The sequence below is a fragment of the Mercenaria mercenaria genome, chromosome 5 (genome assembly GCF_021730395.1).
Source record: "Mercenaria mercenaria strain notata chromosome 5, MADL_Memer_1, whole genome shotgun sequence".
Taxonomy (NCBI): Eukaryota; Metazoa; Mollusca; class Bivalvia; order Venerida; family Veneridae; genus Mercenaria; species Mercenaria mercenaria.
Genome location: NC_069365.1, coordinates 36,673,287 through 36,699,956, shown reverse-complemented (window position 1 = coordinate 36,699,956; position 26,670 = coordinate 36,673,287). Strand labels below are relative to the sequence as shown.

General features: G+C 33.6%; 1 protein-coding gene across 1 annotated transcript in view; it reads right to left on the bottom strand.

The window, feature by feature from the left end:
• The window catches only part of LOC123556896 (uncharacterized), a 71,610-nt gene that overhangs the window by 8,879 nt on the left and 36,061 nt on the right, over positions 1 to 26,670 (bottom strand). Inside the window, exons 3-10 of the mRNA XM_045347962.2 lie at positions 22,606 to 22,671; positions 21,860 to 22,342; positions 17,169 to 17,426; positions 12,781 to 12,848; positions 11,456 to 12,035; positions 10,178 to 10,224; positions 5,267 to 5,356; positions 2,879 to 2,969 (exon numbers count right to left, since the gene is read on the bottom strand). Of these exons, the coding sequence (XP_045203897.2) occupies positions 2,880 to 2,969; positions 5,267 to 5,356; positions 10,178 to 10,224; positions 11,456 to 12,035; positions 12,781 to 12,848; positions 17,169 to 17,426; positions 21,860 to 22,342; positions 22,606 to 22,671 (1,682 nt within the window). The 3' untranslated portion in view covers position 2,879. The remainder of the gene's footprint in view (positions 1 to 2,878; positions 2,970 to 5,266; positions 5,357 to 10,177; positions 10,225 to 11,455; positions 12,036 to 12,780; positions 12,849 to 17,168; positions 17,427 to 21,859; positions 22,343 to 22,605; positions 22,672 to 26,670) is intronic.

The following is a 26,670-nucleotide window of genomic DNA, read 5'->3' as shown; positions in this document are numbered from 1 at the left end:
TACATATTATATCTGTCTTTCACCAAGGAATAATTTTGTATACCTTGTATGTGGCCATATTTCTCAACAACTTTTGAGCGCGATAATACATAGCTGTGGACCATTTTATTTGATACCATTTGACACCTTCACTGACTAAAACATACCAAGAAATAATTTGTATAACTTTCATACATGTCAATTTTAGCGGAATTTGGTCATACTTTTACAATCTCTTTAATATCCATAAATATACTAATTAGTTAATTTACATAAAATAACCGGAAAGGAAAGAGGAATGGTTTAAGAACATTTTGATACTCTTTAGGTTCTTTTATACCTAAAATTGACCAAGATATGATTGCACAATGGATTTTCGTGTTCAGGGGTCAATTTCTTACCCCACCCAAAAATGACTTAACTCAAGCCTGGTATCTGCTAGATATGACCGAAAAAAGATAAAATATTAAGAGCACAGTGACTTACCTTTCATTTGGTACCATTTGACAACTTCATTGATAAAAACGTATCAAGAAATAATTTGTATAACTTTAATATATCTCCAATTTTTATGCGAAGATTGTTCATATGTTTTACATACTCATTAATATTCATAAATATGCTAATTATTTAATTTACATAAAGCTACTGGAAAGGGAAGGACAATGGTTTAGGAACATTTTGATATTCGTTGGGTTCTTACATACTTTAAATTGACCAAGATAAGATGACACGATGGATTTTTGTGTTCAGGGGTCAATTTTTTACCCCACCCTTTCATGATTAAACTCAAGCCTATTATCTGCTAGATATGACCATACAGATAAAATAGCAATAGCACAGTGTCTTACCTTTCATTTGGTACAATTTGACTTCTTCACTGACTACAACGTACCAATAAATAATTTAAATAACTTTAATATATGTCTATCTTTTTGCGAATTTGGTCATATTTTTTACATACTCATTAATATTCATAAATATGCAAATTAGTTGATTTAAATAATGTAATTGAAAAGAGAAGGACAATGCTGAAGAAACATTTTGATACTGTTTAGGTTATTTTATAATATCTAAAATTGACCAAGACATATAGTTCTCATTGGTTATATCACTGAATTCCATGCCGGCCATTTTGAATTCAAGATGACCGCCAAACTATTGACAGGAAAATTGGATGATGATACTTTCTTTTGAAGTAGAAGGTTCAGGAGGATTTAAAAGCTGATCCCTAATTTTAACCATTGATAATCCACTATAAGGTGCACGTAATTAATGCAAATAAGAATGTAACTTTTATAAAAGTTCCATTCTCATTTGCATAAATTACATGGCATTTTTCTTCATGTATATTTTACACATTCGCAAAAATAATAATCAAAGTGCTTATAACTATAAACAACTTTCTGTAACAACTGCTGCCTAATTTTAGCATTTTCGGAAATTGACCTACGTCTGACACGTTCCCCTTACATTGACTGAAAGGATTGAGAACATTACTTTGAACTAGTCATAGTCGTCTGCTAGAGATCATCATGATGCACAGATCATTTGATAAATTTTTTGGTAATAATCAAAATGAAATTGAATGTCGCAGATATCACTGTTGTAAAATTCTTCTTTTCTTCTATAATTCTTCATGCGAAAGACAAAAAAGAACATGTAAATGAGATTAAGAAGAGATTAAATCTTGAACCATGTTCCAAAAATGATTGTTATAATTGCTTAAAAAAAGACTAAATCTGAAATATGATAGAGGCCAACCAAAACTTTTAAAAAAATTCGATGGTCATATATAAGCTAAATTTTCAACTTCACGTCCTATGAGGGATGAACCAAGTTGCACATTTATTTTAAGAATTGTATAACTGTCCGTACGTCTTAAAATCAAAACTATGGAATTAAATATCAACGATGTACGATTATAGTTTTTGTTTAGTATACAGTTAAAAATCATTTGGCAAACCGTGTTCCTAACCAGCAGTTTTAAACTTGAAATGGTATTTTGTTCTATCGGGCCATTCTTAATTTGCATGCAATGTACATTGATTATGTTTGCAGTCAGGTGGAAAATATTTTCATATTGAATCACCTTTGTATGCATAATTTATTCACATAATTCACTTTATCTCGTTATGACGTTATCGCTTTTACAAAATGGCCGCGGTGTGCGACTTATTTTGAAAAATGACGTGAGTATATCAATTACATTTACGCAGCTGTATATAAAACATCAAAACAAAAACAAATTAAAGAACGACACTTACATGCAGCAAGTTTCAAGATGTCCTTGCACACTTGCCTCCATGATGTTTTCTAAATGCATTTGCCATTTTCTATTTTTAAGACGATTCTAACTTTGTTCAAGTTGCGCATACCTTTTAGAAAATGTTCATGGCCCAAAGTCTTGCGAAGTTTTTAAACTACATCCCCATAAAAATCGAGTTTTGATAAATCATTTCCCAATGGTCTCTTAAATTACTATCGAATTTTAAAAGCAATTATGAACTACGATTCAAATTTAGCACGTTATTTACGCAATCAAAAGCTTGTAGAACACGAAAACCTCCCACCCTTGTTGCATTCAATAACTGTACAAGGAACAGAAATTATTTGGTCACTGTGCACAAGACGTTTGACGTAATAACCTCAATTCAATGATAATGAGCTCTTTACCTGTTATAAGTGACATCCGTATCTCCGTATATTCTCTAGCTTTTTGGCAAAAAATAAAATGTTCTACTGTTCTGGGTTAATCTTACATTGACCTTTTACCTAACCTAAATTTAAATAGGGGTAATTTCCTGGTCATGATCAACTTCCCTCATATGTTTCACGATCGTCCGAAAGCTGTTTGCCTGCTCCTGATCACTGTGAACTTGAAGTTTGACCTACTTACCTCAAAAATCAATAGGGGTTATTTGCTGGTGATCGACAACTTCTCTTTGTAGTTTCGTGATTATAGGCCCAAGCGTTCTCAAGGTATCGTCCTGAAACGATTAATTTGAAATTGTTCTCGGTCTCTGTGATCTTGATTTTTGACTACTGATTTCCGGAAACCGTTTAACTGTTTCGGGTCATTGTGACCTTGACCTACTAAGCGATCTGAATCTGAAAATGAAATAGTAGTGTCCGAACTGAACATTATATTTAACTGGTGCTCCTATGGATAAATGATATCCACAAATTAAACAAAAAAGGTGGTAAGTATTAACAATATTAAAGATAAATTACCGTCCAGATTGCGTGATGTGTTGTTAAATGCTGCTATAATATAAATCTTCTTCATAACCGTATCAAAAGGGATTCACAATTCATTCGCATGGGAATACAAATTACTGCATTCCCAAATATGTATTTTTAAAAATTGACGAATGTAGCTTGGTTATCATTTGACTTTCCTGTCCTTTGTGTTGCGCTCTTTTAACATAGGTCCTGTATGTCGATCTGATGAATTGTGCACTACACTTGAATGTTTGGCATTCAATAGTCAGAAATAGTTTTGACTATTGACCAACAGGCCTTTCAACCTTTATTTCAAAACATATCAGATATAAGATACAATGTTTTTTATCATCATTATTTCACTTCAACCCAACAAATTGTCGAGCTGAACTACAGACCGGTCAATAGAATATTTTATTGCCTGGCGACTTATATACGGAGTCAAGTAATAATAAAATGCAAAGACCAAGATAACCTAACATTCCTATACTCGTTTTCTAGATAACTCTGCAGAACACATAATAACAGAAGTAATACCATTAAGGGATTGAAATAGTATTAGAAGCAGCATATACACAATGATATTTGAGTAACTCCTGCAGCATAGATACAAAGAAATTTGAGTACTTCCTGTGCCATATACGCAATGGAAACTGAGTGCTTCCTGCAGCATAAACGCAATGGGCTTTGGATACTTCCCGCAGCATGATAGACAAAATGGGCTATGGATGCTGTTTTAAGCATATACATAACGGGCTTTGAGTTCTTTTGGCAGCAAAGGCAAAACATATTTTGAGTGCTTCTTGCAGCATAAACACAATGGGCTTTGGGTACTTCCTTCAGCATAGACGCAATTCATCATACTCAAAGTTATCTATCGTTCGGCCTGGTCAAGTTGTATCATAAAAAACTTTTACCTCCAACATTTAGGTCGATAATGGCTGCTGCTGCAAAATAACGCTAAATTCCTGAAAAGACTGGCGAAACATTGCACATTTATTTCAAGAATTGTATGACATCCGTACGTCTTAAAATCTAAAATATGGAATTAAATATCAACGGTGTACGATTAAAAGTTCTATTTAGTATACAATTAAAAATCATTTGACAAACCGTGTTCCTAACCAGCAGTTTTAAACTTGAAATGGTATTTTCTTCTATCGGGCCATTCTTAATTTGTATACATTGATTATGCTTGTCTTAAGGTGGAAAATGCTTTTTATATTGAATCACCTTAGTAGGCATAATTTATTCACATCATTCACTTTATCTTGTAATGATGTTATCGCTTTTGCAAAATGGCCACGGTGTGCGACTTAATTTGAAATATGACGTGAGTATATCAATTACATTAACGCAGCTGTACATGTATATAAAACATCAAAACAAAAACAAATTAAAGAACGACACGTACATGCATCAAGTTTCAAGATGTCCTTTCACACTTGCCTGCATGATGTTTTCAAAATGTATTTGCCATTTTCTATTTTTAAGACGATTCTAACTTTCCTCAAGTTGCGCATACCTTTTAGAATATGTTCATTGCTCAAAGTCTTGCGAAGTGTTTAAACTACACCCTAATAAAAATCGTGTTTTGATAAATCATTTCCCAATGGTTAAATTACTATCAAATTTTAAAAGCAAATATGAACTACGATTCAAATTTAGCAAAATTTTTACACAATCAAAAGCTTGTAGAACACGAAAACCTCCCATTACCTTGTTGCATTCAGTAACTGTACAAGGAACAGAAATTATTTGGTCACTGTGCACAGAACGTTTGATGTAATTACCTCAAATCAATAATTATTAGTCCTTTACCAGTCATAAGTGGCATCCGTATCTCCGTATATTCTCTAGTTATTTGGCAATAAAAAATGTTCTTCTGTTCTGGGTTAATCTTACATTGACCTTTGACCTAACTTAATTTCAAATAGGGGTAATTTCCAGGTCATAATCAACCTTCCTTATATGTTTCACGAGGCCGAACATTCTGAAGTTGTTGTCCGAAAGCTGTTTACCTGCTCCTGATCACTGTGAACTTGAAGTTTGACCTACTTACCTCAGAATCAATGGGGCTCATTTTCTGGTGATGAACAACTTCCCTTTGTAGTTTCGTGATCATAGGCCCAAATTTGCTCAAGGTATCGTCCTGAAACGATTAATTGAAACTGTTCTCGGTCTCTGTGATCTTGATTTTTGACCTACTGATCTCCGGAAACCGTTTAACTGTTTCGCGTCGTTGTGACATTGACCTACTCAAAATCATTAAAATAAGCGATCTGAATCTGAATATGAAATAGTATTGTCCGAATTGTACGTTATATTTAACTTGTGCTCCTATGGATAAATGATATCCACAAATTGAACAAACAAGGTTGTCAGTATTAACAATATTAAAGATAAAGATTATCGTCCAGATAGCGTGATGTGTTGTTAAATGCTGCTATAATATAAATCTTCTTCATTACCGTCTCAAAAAGAGATGCACAATTCATTCGCGTGGGAATACAAATTACTGCATTCCCAAATATGTAACTTTAGAAATTGACTGCAGCGCGTAGTCACACTACTGTACCAAGTACAAGTTGCTTAAACGTTGTTTAATATGTTCAAAATATCAGGAGTCGAAAAAAAACTGTTTGTGGTGTAACCTCCGATGTCATAAAATTACATTGGTACTGAACTGTTAGGATAGAGAATTTTATTATGATAGTTAATATTTTTGCCAAATGATTTGAAATTCCTTCAGGGGTAAAATAAGGTGAGCAGTGTACATAAAGTACTTCATACATGGCCTCTGGCCTTAAATCTCACCTTAATATTGTACTAATACGTCCTGCACGATGTTTCATCTTCGTTAATTGTTAAATAATTGTTAAGGGGTACACACATTTGAAACGAACATAAATATCAGACAGGTTGATGTTGAATATATTTGTAGACGACAATTTTATTTATATATTTAGTTTACAGCTACAATGTACATGTTTTGAAGTAAATTAATATTCGAATAAATTGAGCACTATGTAGCTATGACTTTCCTGTACTTTGTGTTATTACACTTGAATGTTTGACATTCAATAGTCAGAAATAGTTTTGACTATTGACCGGCAGGCCTTTCAACCTTTATTTCATAACATATAAGATATACGATATAATGTTTTTATCATTAGTATTTCACTTCAACCCAACAAATTGTCGAGCTGAACTACAGACCGGTCAATAGAATATTTTATTGCCTGGCGACTTATATACGGAGTCAAGTAATAATAAAATGCAAAGACCAAGATAACCTAACATTCCTATACTCGTTTTCTAGATAACTCTGCAGAACACACAATAACAGAAGTAATACCATTAAGGGATTGAAATAGTATTAGAAGCAGCATATACACAATGATATTTGAGTAACTCCTGCAGCATAAATACAATGAACTTTGAGTACTTTCTGCGCCATATACACAATGGAAACTGAGTGCTTCCTGCAGCATAAACGCAATGGGCTTTGAATACTTCCCGCAACATAATAGACAAAATGGACTATGGATGCTGTTTTAAGCATATACATAATGGACTTTGAGTTCTTCCGACAGCAGGGGCAAAACGGATTTTGAGTACTTCCTGCAGCATAAACGCAAAGGGCTTTGAGTACTTCCTGCAGCATAATAAACAAAATGGGCTATGGGTGCATCTTTAAGCATATACATAATCGGCTTTGATTTTTTCCGGCAGCAGTGACAAAACGGATTTTGAGTACCTCCTGCAGCATACACGCAATGGGCTTTGAGTACTTCCTGCTGCATAATAGACAAAATGGGTTATGAGTGCTTCTTTAACCATATACATAATGGGCTTTGAGTTTTACAGGCAGCAGAGGCAAAACGAATTTTGAGTACTTCTTTCAGCATAAACGCAATGGGCTTTGAGTACTTCCTGCAGCATAATAGAAAAAATGGGCTATGAGTGCTTCTTTAAGCATATATTTAATGGGCTTTGAGTTTTCCGACAGCTGAGGCAAAACGGATTTTGAGTGCTTCCTGCAGCATAAACACAATGGACTTTGAATACTTCCTGCAGCGTAGACGCAACTGACCATACTCCAAGTTATTTATCGCTCCGCCTGGTCACGTGGTATCATAAAAATCTTAACCTCCGACATTTAGGTCGATGACGGCTGCAGCTTCAGAATAATGCTATATTCCTGAAAAGATTGGCAAGAAATTTGCCGTATTATATGAGTTTACGACAACGATTGAATAGAATGCGAGAAGTACTGTAAGGAGTCTTACATTGATAGTATCAGGATTTTCCGACATTCGGTCGGACGCGGAATAAGTTGTAAAGCGTAAATATCCATTAGTAAAAAGACGACGGAAGAGGGTTACACGTTACACGACAATTACTGATGATATTTATTGTTGTTGCTTCTTTACTGATTCACTAACAATTTTCTCGACTCGTTCTTGTAATAATTAGGGTACAAATAATGTAGAAGTTTTGGTACATATTTTTACTACTTGCTAACTATTTGGCCATTTCTCTTCACAGGTTCCCGTTAAGTCAATGCCGAATAAGAACTGTTTTGACTTAAAAATAAACAAACAAAAAATGCCCAGGTCCTGGCCAGCGATGCGTCTACGGAGCCCTTGGACTGCCCGTATCCTACTTTCTCTCTGGCCTCCGTGTAGAGTCAGGGGACAGCAGTTCGATTTTCGTGTGGATTCACAGGCTCCGCAGCCTCCACGGTTTTGTGTAGCGAAATGTACAAAATTTAAGTATACAAAATGTGAATAAATCGTAAGCTCTTAGACATGTCGCAGGAGGCATCTCCACACGAGCATTGTTGGGAGACACGTTCGATATCCGTGGGAAGCTTGCAGTGACTGCACGACAACTGCACTGAAATTGCAAGATTTCCGTATAATCTCCATGCAGCGTCTGTACGGATTTTTCCCGGCCTTCCCCCGACAGCCTGTAAAAAATGGCACGATGCTCGTATAAAATGTGAACACATACTCAGTTACCCGTAGCCTCATAACCGCAAGAAAAATCGTAGACAAATTTATCGAACAGCGCCCGGGTGTTTAATCGGTGTCGAGACCGAAATTTTTTGGAAAATATTTACATTAACACCGCATGGAGGTGTGCGCCGATTCAAGCGCATTGTTTGATTGATTGCTTATCAATTTATTGGTTTGATTGGCAGGCGGCGTTTTGTCAGTTGGCTTTGAGTACTTCCTGCAGCATATACACAATGGGATATGAGTACTTCCTGCAGCTTGGAACCAATGGGTTTTCAGTACTTCCTGCAGTATAGACACAATAGTCTTTGAGTACATCCTGCAGCATAGACATAATGGGCTTTGAGTACTTCCTGCAGCATAGACACAATGGGCTTTGAGTAATTCCTGCGCCATAGATACAATGGGCTTTGAGTAATTCCTGCAGCATATACACAACGGGCTTTGAGTACTTCCTGCAGCATATACACAACGGGCTTTGAGTACTTCCTGCAGCATATGCAAAATAGGCTTTCTGTACTTCCTATAGCATATACACAATGGGCTTTGAGTAATTCCTGCATTATAGACACAATGGACTTCGAGTACTTCCTGCAGCAAAGACACAATTGGTTTTGAGTACTTCCTGTAGCATAGACACAATGGGCTTTGAGTACTTCCTTCATCATAGACATAATGGGCTTTAAATACTTCCTGCAGCATAGACACAATGGGCTTTGAGTAATTCATGCAGCATAGACACAATGGGCTTTAAGTTATTCCTGCATGATAGAACAATGGGCTTTTCCCTGTTGTGTCCCATTTCGTGACCTTTAGCTTCCATTTTTGCGCATGCGTAGTACAGCTGACAAGTACTCGTTACTTTAATTACATCAAACAACAGACAAACTTTTATCTGAAGTCACTGGACCTTAAAAATTAAGTAAACTTCAGCATTTACAAAAAAATCACGTATCTGATTTGTATAAATGCGGTGATCTGCTTCACCCAGAAGATGTTTCCTCAATTCGTGACTTTTGATTGGCTGCTCACTAAGGTCAAGGTTGTTATGGTGAATAGTAATTTACAGTTCAATTCCAATAATACTATCCATTTTTTGTCAAGTTATGTGATTTTATCTCATATTATTGCCAGTTTCTCAATGTTTTAGTGACTTTATGAAGACTAGTGTAATTTATCTGAGGATAAAATAACAAAAAAAAACTCCAAATGTAAACTGTTTATAACATTTACAGGGTTAAAGTTTTAAAGCTCAAAATCATTTAGTTATCTGTTTCTCATTTTATTGCAATTTGGGGAAGTAATTATAATCATATATTTTTTAAAACCATTAAAATCAATAAATCATAGTACAGTCGTAAAATTACGTTAATTGAGCCTAGAATTGAAAAAGACATGTTGGCCAATAATGGAATAGTAGCAGTGAACGTAACTGTAAAACTCAGTTCTGTGTACAGAATTTTCAAGAGCGCCTCCAAGACACGGATGGCGTTTGCAAGATGTTAAAAAATACAGGTGGTTTATGCAAGTGTATGGTTTATAGTGGAAATTTAGGAGATATTTGGGGAAAAAATGTAAAGGTAATCATTTTTTTAAACATTTTTACAATGTCATGCTTTTTCCACATTTTTCTTAGTATTTACAGCCAGCAATGCATGGGCAAAAGAATGTATAAAATTCTTATGTCATACAGTTCGGCACGTGTGTAAAATCGGAAAAAATAATGACGTCACGAATTGAGGAGAGGGCACGAATTGGGGAAACACAAGGATCTGCAGCATAGACACAATGTGCTTTGAGTTCTTCCTATCAATGAACTTAGTAAACAGTCCAAGAGGGCTGCACCTATGTATTGTGTCTAGGTAGTCAAGTCATAATCGTGTGTAATACTTTGTCGAACAGCTGTTTAGTTAAAAAAAACACCTTTAAATCCAAATCTAAATACAAACCTTGATTCTGTGCTGTCTTTTATATGACATCACTTTTACGCCTGAATCTACAAAGGAAATGGAGAAATATAGGCATACTCGTAGTGGATATTGCTAAATTTGAAAGGATAAGATAATATTTATCAGGAACTTGAGTAATTTGTTTAAGGCGGTGCTGGGTAGCGATAAAAAGGTTTAGGAATGATGAGAAATGATAATATTAAACATAAAGATCTGCAAAGTTTCCACTGCATAAAAAGGGGAAAGTGCCCACACGCCCTGATAACAATGGTTTTTGGTGAAACAAAATGATTACTAATTTTCGTAAGGGGTCACCCAAAAAATGCGTGTGTGTTAGTATTTTTTAAATGTGCTTGACAATAATATTTTAAAAGTTTCCAGTAAATACATACAGGGAAAACTGGTCAAACATTCTGGAAGCCATGTTTTAGACGAAACAAAATTATTTTAAAAATCTTGGTAGAGGGTCTCATAAAGACTGTTTTGTATAAAACTTTTTCAAAATAGGGGCTGCAGTTTCATACAAGAAGATTTTTATTTTTCACTGTATACATCTCTTGGTGGTCATGTTGTTTTACAAATCTTAATAATTCAAACAGTTTTGGTAGGTGGTCACACAAGGACCATTCATTTGCGTGAAACTTTTTAAAGATCGGGCAAGCAGTTTCAAACAAGATATTCTTTTATAAAGTTTTCACTATAGTTATATAGGGAAAAGTGACCACGCCCTCTGGTGGCCATGCAATTTTGAAGAATCGGAGTAATTTGAACGATCAAAGTAATGGATCACACAAGGAACATTTGTGTGGAAATATTTAAAAATCAATTTCATAAAAGAAGATTTTTCAAGTTTCAACTACATACATATAGGGAAAAAGGCTATGTCCCCTGGAGGAAATGTTTTTAACGAACCGTAATAAGATGGCAGAAGGTTACATAGGGGCCATTTTGCGTGAAATTGTTGAAAAGTCGAGTCATCAGTTTCACACAAAATGGTTTTCAAAGTTACCACTATATACATGTCAGGAAAAGTGGCTACACAACCTGGTAATTCTCCTGAAACATGATTTAGATATCTTAACATATCTCTCAAGTTTTAGAAATGCTATTTTATGGTTTCCGTATTCATCCGCATAGCCAAACTGCTTTAAAACTCTAACTTCTAACGATAAATATTATCAAATCTATAAGAAATAATTGACAAAGTGCAATGTTACCCATAGGTCAAAATGTTAAGGAACATCGTACAAACTGTGAATAAGAATTCTTTTTACTTACTTGGAATAAGCCGTATGATCGATGAACAAAATTCTGTCCACTCTGGTTCTGGAGTGTATCCGTCATATTCCTTCTTTAAACGCAATTTAACTTTACTTAAGTTAGCAAATCCTTTAAAAAATGATGCATTGATATCACCACCTTCTAATATAATAGGTACTATTTGCTTCCCACAAGCATCTGCGTCTTTCAATACTGCGTAGTGTGACGTATCAGCCAAGTCTGATACAATTACAACTACCATTGCAGATCTTTCCATACATTGTATGTACTCCCCTAAAATGAAATACCCTATTCTAAAATGTTTATCTTCAGTGCAAATAAGGTCTCTTTGGATTCCCGTCAATAAATGCAAATGTGTGTTCAGTCTGTCAATGACGAAACTGCTGACGTTCTCGTCTGTATCACTGTACAAAAGGAAGGCTACAAATTCGTACTGATTTTCACCTTTCTGAAGCAGTTTGATGCCATCATAATACGACCGATCGCGTAAAGATCTGAAGGTGTCTTTTTGTGCCAACCAGCTTAAACCTGATACCGTCGGAGTAGATGGGTCTTCAGTCACAAACGGTTGGTCAGTCTGCAAGGAATAACATTTGATATTGATATGTTTTAGTTATACTGTAGCTTAATGAGATTGTATTGCTTGCTTATATCAAAATATTTAAGCAGAATGCAGTAGTAAATAAAAAGGACATAATTATTTCTAAAAGTTTTAAGGAGACCTTTGTTGCCGAATGATAAAGGTCCCTAACTTTGTTTTCTTTTTGTTAGGTTTAACGTCAAACCGACAAAGTTATGACCTATAGGTCATAAGGCGACTTTCTAGCTTTGATGGAGGACGACCTCTGTCCATTATTGCATTGTAGATGGATGCCTAAGTAAAACCACCGACCTTCTGTAACGCAGACGTTGTGTCACTTGCCCCTCAGCATTGTAGATTCGAAAACTCGCTTTGGATATTGCATTTTTTGCATGTGAAGAAAACATCCAGCAGGCTAATGAAAGGGCGATATGTCTATCCAGGTGTCTGCCAATATCTGACACAGTGCTCGGAGAGGCCCCTAGAGTCTTTTTCCATCAATAAAGTCTGTAGAAGCCACCATATGACATCAAATGTGTCGGTCCAACTTTGTTTACAAGAAAACGTATATCTTTTATGTTGAAAAAGATATATAAACAACACAAGTATTAAATTTCCTTTGTTGGTCTTCAATCTATGAATGAATAAGATCATCTACGGAATAAATATTTTATTCCTGAGAACAAAATATATATCTAAAGATAGGCGTGTGATATTATTTTCACGTTTTATTGTGCTGTACCTCTTCTATGGAGACATTTTGCAGTGCCCCGCTCGCTCCCTCTTTCTTTTCTGATATCAATCTTGTCACTGCAAAGGTAATTTTAGACCATGTGATCCTAGTACGATAATTACATGCGGTGGAGAGTTTTATGGAAAAGGCAAATATCGAGGGTCACGTGTACCGTGAAAGGCAATTACATCAACCTTCATTACAAGCATAGCCTTATTCTAGTCCAATATCGAGGGTGATTTGTAGCGTATAATTCAATACTATAAACCCTCACTACAAGCTTATATTTTAATTTGAAAGCATGATGTATCATTTTAGGTTGTTGCTACAGATTTATCAATAACAAGAAGGGGGATATACGTGTGTTTACAAGTTCAAATATTGATTGTGACATTATTTACACTTGACTTATTTCAATGAGGACATAACATTGGCGAATACGTAGGTTAAACGTAAACACATCAAATTTAAGTTAATAAATTTTAAATTTACGAAAAACGGTTCCACATACGGATAACGCGTTAACATTACATGTCAACTTAGGTTATAACAGTGTTTTTAAACTTTTAAACTTTACATTGTAAAATATTGTAATAGGAAATTGATTTATGTCAGTGTTTGCATGCATAGTCAGATTTTTTAAATATGTTACTATTAAATAATAGTGAAATGTAGTCCGCCGCAGTAATTTGTGCAAATATTCGATCGGGTCTGTGTATATTTACCGACCAGGAAATATGCACAGGAGTTTAAATTAAAAAAACAAGTTCAATTTTCTAGGCGGTAGTAGGTTGATAGAAGATTTTGTTATTGCCATGAATGAAAGCTCATTCACAATAGTTTACATACACTGGTTGCAATTAGTTAAAGTAAATGGCTTGATAAATGGCTTGAAAGATGTTCTGAAATAAGTTCTGAAATAAGTAGTGGCCTAAGGAGTTGGTCAGTAAAAATTCAGGAGGACATCGGTTCCTTGGCGGCAACTTGTTTTATTACTGGCGCCGACCTTAAGGCCGGCGTCTTTAATGGAATTTGGAACTGTTTTTGATAGCGGGAGGAGCGGTCATTTTACATATGCTGGTTGTCGAAACAAATTAGTTAGAGTGCACTAAAAGCTCACTGAAAAAGACTGTTTAAGAAATGATTATTTACGTATTGATAAAAGATGCTGAAATATATTTCCGGTGACACGTTTTGATGATGTTATGCAATATTTAGTAAAAGTAAACGACTGGTGCCTTCGGAAGGAATGGTTTATATCTCAAGAGAAGGTAGTAACTTAAATGTTTGTTCAGACTAGACTGTTAGCATAAATATTTTCATTTTCCATCATATTGAACAATTCAAATTTACCATTAGATAATATTTTGTCAATACTACGCAGAAAGAAAGTAAAACGACTGAACTTAAAAATAAAATAGCATTACCTTTTTTTCATACAATAGACTAATCTATCGTTTGTAGTGTTCCAGTTATTCAATAGTTTCCTTTTTACAACATGTGGTAAATCAGGTGATATACACAAAGCCATTTGATAAGAAAAGTCGATCCATTTCTTTATCTTTATCACGTGGTGTAAATAATTATCATAATTCATAGAAATATATTCGTGCTTCAAATGATGAGTTATGTTTTTACATTATTCGTTCATTCGGGAGATTTCCAAGTTGAACTGAACATAACATTACATTTCTATGAGATATTTTTTCTTTATTTCTTTTGTTTGGGTCAACTTATCTGTAAAATGTTTTAGCTTTAAAATTCTGTTCTGTACATGTATTAATCATCATAAGGTGAGTTAAGAAGGTCAAGATCAACCGTCCTGTTGCATTTTGCACTTAGGATATTGGTAATATAGTTTGCGGTTTGAAAATCCTCGTTTTGGAAATCTCGCTAGTTTTGCTTCCTATTATGTTCAACTCTCAGACTGTATTTATTAAAACCGATCTAATGACGGTTTAAATAGTATCTTTTTACGTGCATCTTTCTTTACAAACAAAAATATTAAGGAATATCTATGAAAAGAATGCTTATCAAACGTATCATTGTGTTTTGTACAAAATAAATATTGACAATTATACATATTCAGTACTATAGTGTACCTTACTAATTCTTGGTTTGGTTGCATGTTATTTAAAACATGCCGTCATTGAAAACGAGCGCGCATAAATGATTCTTTGAAACTTTATTCAAAGTAATATTAGACAATGAGAAAAAAACTGATTTATTGTTGGTGTTATTCGCTCAGGATCTTCCTTAAATGAATTAATTAAACACTTTAATCGTCAGAAAACGACAATCATTCAACATCATAATATATTTTTAAAATACATTTCTAAAACTTATGTATGTATTAACTAAAACGATTTTAATTAATACTAAAATAATGGGTAATATAGTTCAGTTATTACCTCAATGACTTGAAAAATATGTAGATATAAAATTCCAAACAAGAACTATCTTTTCAAAAGATATACGGTGTTGATCGGGATATAATGTATTGAACATGATGGATTGCTTTATAGATGAAACCTTGTTTACATAAAAAAAAATGCATTATAATATAATTCTTGACAAAATAATGACGCTTTACAATAAAGTTAGAATTTAAATTAAAACTGCATCTCTGACATTTTTTCAGCAAAAGACGGTATTTTGTGAATCCAAAACTTGAATTATTACTATTAGTTTTAATCAAGCAATGGAAATCAGTTCGCAAGTACATGACAGTGTTTACAGACAGAACGATGTTCACCACGGCCATAACTATACTATCCTAAACAGTTACACACATTTCGGTTTCAAAAATTCGTGTTCTAAAATAAAAATCATCATTCAGGTAAGACCTCAACTTTTCAAATATAAATGCATCCTGTCTACAATAATCTTTTGTGATCCAATTAATCTCATAAGAGACAGGTCCTTCAGCATCTATGTAATTCTCTGATGAAATGTAACGAAGCTATTTGTGAAACATTATATTGATTTCAGACAATTAAAAAGTATACAGTCATGTATTCATTTTTTCCAGTCCCGTTAATTTTATTGGTTGAAGGATTATAAATTTACAGCTTTTATTGGTTCGTTAAGTAGGTCAAAAGTTGGCATAGACAGCCTGGCCAAACAAAAAATGTATTTAAGTAGTTTTGCATGTTTGATAAACTGGAAGTCACTGCGAAACGTTATTTATTCGGATGACATAGACTAAAGCATAGACTTGGCAAGCAGAAAGTTCAACTGCACTGTGTATAAATGTGACCAATATGTACATCTATAAAAACGGTAATATTACTTACATCCTACAGGTTAAAAGTGATTACAAAAACGTTGGTAAAAGAAATAATTTCTTCAAACCCGCTTGAAATTTGCTGACCTTATATATTGTTAGTAAATATCTCAAAAGTAATCTCATTGACATATACATTTATGTGACCATAAATAGACAGTATGTTGATGTATAACGCTGAGAAGTTTCATTTTAAAGCATAAAATATTTTTTCTAGGAAGCTTCTTCCAATGTCCATATTCTTGTTCGTTGTTGGTCTTGATTACATCTGTATGCTCTCTGCTTCAATTCACAGTGTTGCGAGGCTGATACACAAACATCAGACTTTTTGTGTATTTCTAACATGATTGGACTTAATGGTATTGGGTATTTGCACATCGGTGTAAAGAAGAAAAATATTATCAGGCATAATCCTACCTTAAAATACAAGTTACATGTACCTTGTAATTAAATATCAATATAAAAGATATTTACTGTAATTTCTATGTTATAAACTACTTTGTTCTTTTATTCAATCAATACATATTACCGATAGAAATCTCTAATTCAAAAATATTTAAAGTTATATACATGTAAATGTGATATTATATAAATATCATATGGCAGCGTGTGTGACACTGATATTGTCAACCCGAGGGCAGAATGTCACCCGAGGCGATAGCCGAGTGGTGACATTCTGTTCCGAGGGTTGACAATATCAGTGTCACACACGCTGCCATATAGTATTTATTTTATTATACCGAACAAAACTAAACACATAAAAAAGTTTTGAAAATGTTTTTGATTCATTTAATTCAACAATTTCATCTTTAGCGCGGTAATCAGTTGTGTACACACTGAATAGCGACGTCATTACAATATGACATTGTGTACAAGGGAGGCAAACATGTGGCTAAAAACTGAAGCAGTTATTTGCCCTTATATGACATTCAAAATATCAGCGCTGTCACATGACCTGACAGTCACTTTCGCTTGGTCACGTGTCAAAAAGGCTGAAAATGTTTCTGATAGTCAAAATATCTCCTTTTCGGGTAATGGGATTTTACCATTGTAGACAAAAGTGAGGTATAATAAAACAAAATACTAATGCAAGTCCTATAGATACACTTACCGCTTTGTTCCGTCTCTATTTGTTCCGATGCATTATCTCTTGCTCCTCTGATATACTCTTGTATTGAGTACGAATCAACGGATGTTTTCAACGTAACAGGCTCTCCAACTTCACTTGATAAACTGTTCGATAATGTGGAGACATTGTCAGACATTTTAGAACCTTCGAATAAGTTGAATACGTTTAGAACACCTTCCGCATCTCGACATTTAACGGAAAAACGTACTAATTTGGTGAACATTTGACTTTGGTTTTCCACTGAAAATTCAAAATTTATTTTCTAATATAAGTGGTCCGTCGCAATACTTAAATACATAGTGATTTGACTCGTATTATTTCACATGTGTAATCTTTACTCTGTTTAGAAAGTAAACAGTCTTTACCATTTTTTTTTTCAAAGAAATACATCAATAACATTATACCGCTTGACATTAACCGTCCCTTCGAATACTGCCTGAATTCTTAGTAAATATACGGTCATCGGCCACAAATTGCCCTTAGATGTTAATGGTGTGGCATGAAAAGTCAGTTGGTTGTCATAATAATTTAATAATCCTTCTAAGCGTTCGAACCTGTGGTTGACAGAAGTTCAACATTTAACAAAAAATATATTCCCTGTGATGGCTTTTACGGATTCATATTCATGTATATTTATCATTTTTATAACAATTTAGGATTCTGCACACCATTGAAAAAAACTATACGCATAAATACTTCGATATCGTTACGATTTCTAACCTTTATTATCCCATGTTGATTATTATTCAGAAGCAAAGGGTTTCGACTAAGAAAACTTTTCTTTTATGTTCAATGTACTTTGTTAAATGTAGATCATTTTATTTGTTAATTTATCATTTTTTATTTTGTTGTGAACTATAAAACTTCATCACATACAACAAATGATATGTTTGAGAACTTAATAAAAATAATTTGTTTACTTGTTCTTCTATAGCATTTAGGCTACACCAAATTGAAAAGTTGTTCATCGGATTTGTTTCTGAAAAAAAGTAAGGCGGCGAGCGAAAAAAATAATTTAAATATTTGTTTTGGTTTTTGAGAAAATCAGCAGCGAGCGAAGAGCGAAGAAATATATTTGTCTTCATTTGGCTCTCGACTGACTAATGAAAATTTTAAAATAGAATGTATAGCACTTTTACATTAAATACTAATTCCCCAGGAATTGAGAAAATCTGACCTGCAGACGCACAACAAAGCGAACTCGTGAGAAAAAAAGTTAATAACATTTGCATACGGTACAGTGTAATCAAATAATGTAAGCTTTTGAAAATGCTGTTAGAAAATATGTAATAAACAAAAATGCATAACCTTAAACCATACTTATCACATAGATATGTGACTTGAATATTTACTGCTATGAAAATGTAACATTTTAGCTGACTTTACAAAGATTTTGATACATCAAATATCTCTGTAAGTGTTACTAGATCTATTAAAGCTTTTGATTTGAAACTTAGAATAGTGATTTACTGTCAAAGTCTACACCAGGAGAAACAATACTCTTAACTCTGAATTCAGACAGAGTTATGTCCCTTTTCAACATAGAATATTTTTGCTTATATTTTATATAATGACCAATAGCTCTGTTACTTTCAAAGCTTCTGACTATTATGCCCCTTTTACTGGCAAAGCTCTGATTCAAAAAAGTCGAGCATGATGTCTTTTTCTTACTTTAAACTTTCATAACATATTAAAGTTGTTGTAACAAAGTCTCAATAAGGGTCTGAAATGGAGATTAATGTGCATTAACATTAGTCTACTAAATGATTGGAAAATTTGAAAATCGAAACTGGTCCGACTCATAATGTAAAGTCCTTACCCCACAAACTTTCGTATGCAAATGCTGATCATTTCGACAGGAAAAACAGAAAACAGATAAGTGACATGCATCAATAGGTATTTTCCCTTACCAAAATAATGTAGATTGATGTTATCAAATAAATTAGTGTTTTTCTTCATCCAGTTTTCAATGAAATAAATTGATTTTTGTAGCAGGTAATTTGGTAAACATTTGAAGAAAATGGTGTAAAGGGAAAATAACCATAATGCAATTAAATATAAGTGTTATGATATATTACAGACGATGTGTGCGTAGTATGTATCTATTTTGATTAAAATCCATTTGAGAACAATCTGGGACTGGAGTTAAAAGCAGTTACACTACTGGATGCACATGCCATTAAAAGGGTCGTGAAATTGGCCTTAATTTTTTGAAACGTTTTTAACAGAGTTTTAACAGGTTACCATTAAAATTCACCCATTACTTCTTACTATTTAATGGGATTTTCATGACCATAGTTTTAATGCCATACATTAAAAATGACTTTGATGGTCATGAAAAGCTGTTTAAAATAAACCATTGAAATAAGTTAACAGGCTCCTTAAAACTCCGTAAATTTTAATTGGCATGAAGTTAATGTGCCATTAAAAAAGTACCCCTTAATTCCACATTAATTAGTAAGAACTAATGGGGCCATTAATTTTTTTAATACTCTGTTAATGGCCGTTAATTATTAAAAATTAATTAATGGTTTTGTAAAATGCTAGAAGAATATTTGTTTCTTCTTTTTTCTCTTATTATTTTGTAATGTAAACACATGTAACAGCCTCGTACAAACATTTGTTATATTGTATCCTTATTCTGTCATATGTTCATATATGAAATGAGAAAATAAATGGATATTGTTTTGTACTAAGTGGTACTGAAAAGGGTTTACAGGTACCGGTTTAATAGATCAAGTGACCATGTGGGTAGTTTTAACTATTTAACATTATAATATTGACCAACATTCTGACCAACTTTTTATTGGTACAGACATTAGGCATCAGGTGTATTCAAAAAGCAACTGTTGATGACAATGTCAGCGCACAATGGGCAATCACAATTTAGCTCTACTTCAGTACTTTGTGCTCACGTGCATGCACTTAAACAGCTAGGAGCAAATGTTTGAGGGATTGCATCACAAGTAGCTTCTCCCATCTCCAATCAAGCGTACCACACTCTTTGATTCATTGAAACGAAGTAGCGATTGATCTACCCATGCCCCAAATGAATTTAAATCAGACTGTAAATCATCACAATTATGTGTACTGTTCACTTCCCTAAAAACCTAAGTTTCTACTCAAGATTGGAAAATTTGAAAATCTAAACTAGTCTGAACACATTTTATAATGTAAATTCCATACCCCACCCATTTTCTTATACAAATGCTGTTAACTGGACGAGAAAAACAAAGAACAGAAAAAGTGGCATGCATCAACACATATTTACCCTTACCAAAATACTGTAGATTGATGTTATCAAATAAATTAATACGTTTTCATCCGGCTTTCATTGAAATAAATCCGATTTTTGTAGGAACATAATTTGGCAAACATTTTAAAAAAAATGGCGTAACTGCATCAAGGAGAAATAACTTCAATGCAACTAAATATAACATCATGATATTTTATAGACGATGTGTGCGTAAGATGTATTTATTGTGATTAAAGTCCATTTTAGAACAATATAAGACTGGAATTATAAGCATTCAATAGAAGAGCAAGCCAAGATCCAAAAGGAGAATATATGAAAATCACAATTTACGAATATCGGATTTAATGGGCATTACATTGCTGTTAAGGACCATTAAGTTTACTCTTAAATGAAATCATACACAACCTGAACGTTTAATTGACATTAAATCAAATTTAAGGGCCATGAATAATCCTGTTAAATTCAAAATATACAGAATTTCACTATTTTTTCAAAAACCATTAACTATTTTAGGTACGTAATTAAATTTTTAATAGCATGATTATGGTCAAAAATGGGTGTTTTAATGGTATTTTAACATGTAACCCATTAATATTGTGAAACCTGTTAAATAAAGTGATGCAAGAATTAATGGGGTTAATTAACGGTTTTTCCTATTTTAATGGATATTTAACAGGGTTTTCAACCATGTTTAATGGTATGTGCATCCGGTTGTGTTATACACTTTTTACGTCCGTAAAATTGTAGCGCACCAAACAAATATGACTTGATTTTTTAAATGGGGCGAACGCAAGCCAAAAACAAAAAAAAATATATTTTTTTTGTGTTTCTGAAAATATACGAGCGGCAAATCCGATGAACAACTTTTTAATTTGGTGAGGCCTTATATAAAATATTAAGGATGAAACTACAGTTAGCTTTTGCCTTTTCTAAACAATGGTATGAAGTGAAATAATGTATAAATATTCTAAGCATAAGAAAATTTTATAGTTACGAAAGGACTGTCAGATATTTTCTAAGCAAAAACTGCTTTATGAAACATAAATATTGGAGATGGTAATTACAAATGAAGCGTCATAGGGGTATACAAAAACCATGAGACTACGTAGTTAAATTCTGTAACGGACCTGTGTACAGCTGCTTTAGTCTAACAAAAGTTTTCGTTTTACTTAATAACTTAAAGAGTTTGATAATATTTGTAAATGTATGTAATTATGTTTTAATGAATAAGTTTTTGCATGGTATGGATATTGCACAAGAGCTTTAGAAATATATTTTAACTTATCATAGGGCAACATAATCATCTTAAATTTTGATCCACAGCCAATCAAATATCGGACTATATCGGAGGAGAGTGGGGTGGGTGAAGATTCCTGACACCAGGTGTCTGTGTGTAAAACGAAAGAGAGATACCTACTTATATTTTGAACGGCTTCTTGTAGTGGTTTTATTTGAATGCATGCTGACAAGTTTATTTTCGATCCTGTTTCTTCTGTTAAACATTCTTCTATATCCTTCAACCTTTGTTCTAATACTGTACTCTTAAAATAGTTCAATACGCTTAACAGCACAACAACGGAATGGCATCGAATATGTAAGAGCACGGAACCTTCCGATACATCTATAACTTCACCTCGGGCATTTTGAATGTCCTCAAGAAGTAATGCTACACTTCTCTGAGAAGCGCTTTGTTCATCTGGATTTCGACTTGAGAAAAAACCTTTAACACGGGTAAATACGGTAGATATTTTGTTTGCCATCCCTTGTCTGCTGGACTCTAAAGCCGAACTGAACCTTTTAATAAATCCTTTTGATCTTTTGGCATGCGCAATTAATGTTGCTGCTGCTTCTGTTACCGCTTCTGGGTTTCTACCGCTTACAGTCACTTCACCAACTATTACTTAAAACATAAACGTGTTAAAAAATTGTGAATATACGTTAATTACGTTTATTATGCTTATACAGTCATTTAGACAATAGACTATAACGCCAATACAAGGAGATGAAAAGATAAATGAAATTAATTCATTAAAAATCAGTAAATATTAATGATACAAAAATAAAAAATGTCATTTTTTACAAAGGCTGTTTAACTCCAAATAATTTGTTTATTCCAATTATACAATTTCCTAGCTATTCATTGGAACAAGGGTTTAAACTTACCAGTCGAAATATTTTTATTTCCATTTTGAATAATATTTTGCAGATCTATCACCACTTGCTGTATATCTGTTCGTATGGAGAATACATTTAGTCAATATTACTTTAATAAGAAACCAAACAATCAAAGCAGGTTTAGTTTAACAATTTTAGTATTAGACCAACGTTTCGGATTTTACAGAGCCTTCTTCAGGGTACAAATTTATTATCAAATCATAATAATCATAATCATAAACCATAGTAAGGTATACAAATCCGGTTGTTTAGTCACGTGACTAACATTCCTTTCTTTCCGATTTTAGAAAATCATATACGTCTTATAACTTGTAAGATGGTATACAATTAATTTAAAGTTCTTCAGTTAGTCAGGTGGAATTAAGATAGCATATTTCACAATAAATCCATTATAATGGAAGGGTTTTAACAATTACCAGATTTGTAAATGTATATTATGTAATGAATTTTCAACGAAAAATTTGACAACCCATGTACTTCATATTTACTTTATACCGTATAACGGGTATTTTTACCTGCTGCCAAATCAGGTACGTAAATATTGGACTCGTATGTATTTGCCATATAAAGTCAAATAAACTGGTAGAACTTGTGATTTCGTAAATTTTGAAATCGTATAAAATAATAACCATGTGTTTTTTACCCCAAAGTCAAATTTTTACAGCAGTAAAAAAAACCTGTTATACGGTATTTCAACAAATGGCAGTTTATGCATGGATTAAGCAACATAAAATTGCTCAAATGTACATTATTTGATCAACTACAATACTTTTTTGAGGATGAAATCACACTGAGATGGTGACAGTGTTATTCAATGTACTTTATTAAATATTAATATGTAGATCTATAAAATCTGATACATATTATAATGGCTGGATTGTGTTCTACAAAACAACTTTGTTAAAATGGCTATAAAAATACTCATACATCGTTTCACTGTCGAGTCTAATATTTGTACAAGTGTTAGGGGCACAGGACATTTGCAATTGCAATGCATATGTGTGAAGTGTGAATATATATGAAAATTTCGTACAGATTACTTTCATATTTGTCCAGAAATTTAGCCTTTTACTATTTACATATGTGTAGACCGTGGCATACTGCATCAAGGACGGACACATGATAACCTCACCAAAGTAGCCGGTTGGCCAACTGCCGACTATTTACCTGTAAACATTGGTTAACAATCATCTGTCTGTATGCTACCTACCATTACATGAAAATATTCGGGATGCAAATAAGTCTAATAAGTTAAATGTGACTAGTATTTTAAAAATTGGCTTGAACGTTCCATGTACACCACCGTATAAACACAAACATTTTGACTAATATTCATAAAGATTGAGATACAACTGTGGCCTCTAGAGTGTTCACAAAAAAATTCTGACTAACTCTCATGAGGTTCACATTTGAATTGTGGTTTCCAGAGTGTATACAAAATTTTCCATGGATCTGGCCTAGTGACCTTGCTTTTGACCTCAAAGAACCATTTTCGAACTTGTCCTAGAAATTAAAACGACAAATATTCTGACTAAGTTTTATAAAGAAGTAGTCAGAACTGTAGCCTCTACAGTGTCCACAAGTTTTTTTCATTTGATTTGACTGGATGAACTTATTTCTTTATCCCATAGAAACCAGATTCAAACTTGACCTTCATATTTTCAAGGCAAACATTCTTGAGTGTTCACGACTGTTTCTTCTGATCTGGCCTACTGACCTAGTTTTTGAACCCACATGACCCACTTTCAAAACTGACCTAGATATTATCAAGGCAAACATTCTGTCAATGTTTCATAAAGATAGGTTACATCTGTGGCCTCTAGAGTGTTCACAAGCTTTTCATTTGATTTGACTGGGTGACCTAGTTTTTGAACCCAGATGACCCAGATTTAAACTTGAACTAAATATCATCAAGACAAACATTCTGACTAATTCTCATGAATTTCAAACTTAAATTGATTGTGGTCACTAGAGTGTAAATTACTTTGGTCAGATCTAGCTTAACCCCACATGACCCAATTTCGAACCTAAACTAGAGATTGTCAAAACAAACATTCTGACAAAGTTTAATAAAGATTGCATTGTGGCCTCTACAGTGTTCACAAACTTTTTCTTATATTGGACCAGGTGACCTGCCTTTTACTCCTGCATGACCCTGATTCAAACTTATCATAGAGATTATAAAGACGAACATTCTGACCAAGTTTCATAAAAATTTTAGTCACAACTGTGGTATTTAAAGTGTTCACATTTTTCCTTTGATCTGGCCTTCTTTGAGCTTCATATGACCTATTTCAAACTTAACCTAGAAATCATCAAGTCATACATTTTTGACAAAGATTCATCAAGACAGGGTTACAACTGTGGCTTTTAGAGTGTTAACAGGTTTTCCATTTGAATTGACTGGGTACCTAGGTTTCGACCCCACATGACCCAGATTCAAATATGACCTAAAGATCATCAAGGCAAACATTCAACTAATTCAAATGAGTTTTAAACTAAAATTGTGGTATCTAGAGTGTTAAAATTTTCCTTTTATCTGGTCTAGTGACATAGATTCAGTTTCAAAGTTGATCATGGATCATCAAGACAAACACTTTGACCAAATTACTTAAGACTGAGTCACAACTGTGGCATCTACAGTTTTCACAATATTTTCCTTTGATCTGGCCGGGTGGCCAAGGTGTTTACCCAACATGACCCAGATTCAAACCTGACCTTGAAATATTTAGGCAAACTCTTTTACAAAGATTGAGTCACAACTGTGGCCTGTAGAGTGTTAACAAGCTTTTCCTTTGATCTGGCCTACTGACCTGGTTTTTAACCCCACAAGACTCAATTTCGAACCTGACCTAGAGATATTTTTTTATATATGGGTCACAAATGTCGCCTCTAGGGTGTTCACAAGGCAAATGTTGACGGAAGACGCACGAAGAACGCCGGACAATGACCCGGCACAATAGACATTCTATTTAGACATAAAGACACGCAGCTGTATGAACATTTTAGAGTAAAACCGGCTGCAAATACTGCCTTACAGAGTGAAAATGTTGGATCTGTAAATTTATTTTTCCAGACCCTGTTTTCATCTACCGAAGTCACCTTACAGAATAAGGCCACTATCACCTCAAACTTCAATTCCTACAGTGCCTACATTCAAACGATCCTGTATATTATGGACAAGGTGCCAAGTCTCTGCCTCAACTCTTTTTCATGGACACTGCTGAAAACTATACTGTCATAGATCCCGGTGGAGCAAATAAAGGTTTTTTTGAAAGGACTAAACTTATAGCCAATTCAAAAGCACAGGATCTTCAATGACCAATATTTCACGATATACTTTCCATGTCAAGCTATATGTTGAAACAAGTGGACGTCAAAGTAAATTTCTACAGACGTTCGCCAGAATATGTTTAACATTTAAAGAGACATCACCAGCCTTTAAAATAGAAGCAGAGGACATTTACATTTTGGCTTAGAAACTACGTGTGCATCCCGCAGACATTTATAGCCATGCAGAAATTCTTAAATCCAAGAATGCAAAATACCCATTCAACTAAGTGGAATGTCGTACCCAAAGCAAACCCAGCGGAAGCTCTAGTTTCACTGCATGAAAATTGGAATATAGTTCTTCAAAATAATGCGAAAAAAATGACTAAAAAACTGATGCTGCTCTATATTTTCACTGCTCATAGTTATAGTTTCGGTGACATTTACAATTTTTTAGTTTATGGTGTAAAAAGCATTATTTCTATTTACATTGATATCATTTTTCTTGTATATGGATGCCTGACTGCTGGTCTATTTTCATTTTTAATGGGTGGGGTAAATGGAAGGTAATCCCTGATTTGCTTTAAGGACGCTCGCTAGTTTCGTAATTTTTTTCTCAATAATAGATTTTGATGAAATGTTTTGTATTAAAAGATCATGTTATGATGTATTGAAAAATGAAATAAAAATACTAGGTCACCAGCTTTGTTTCAATTTAATTTGCCCCTTGATATGGTGCTATTTTAAACATTTTTCAAAATTTCTGTAATCCTAAAATATTTT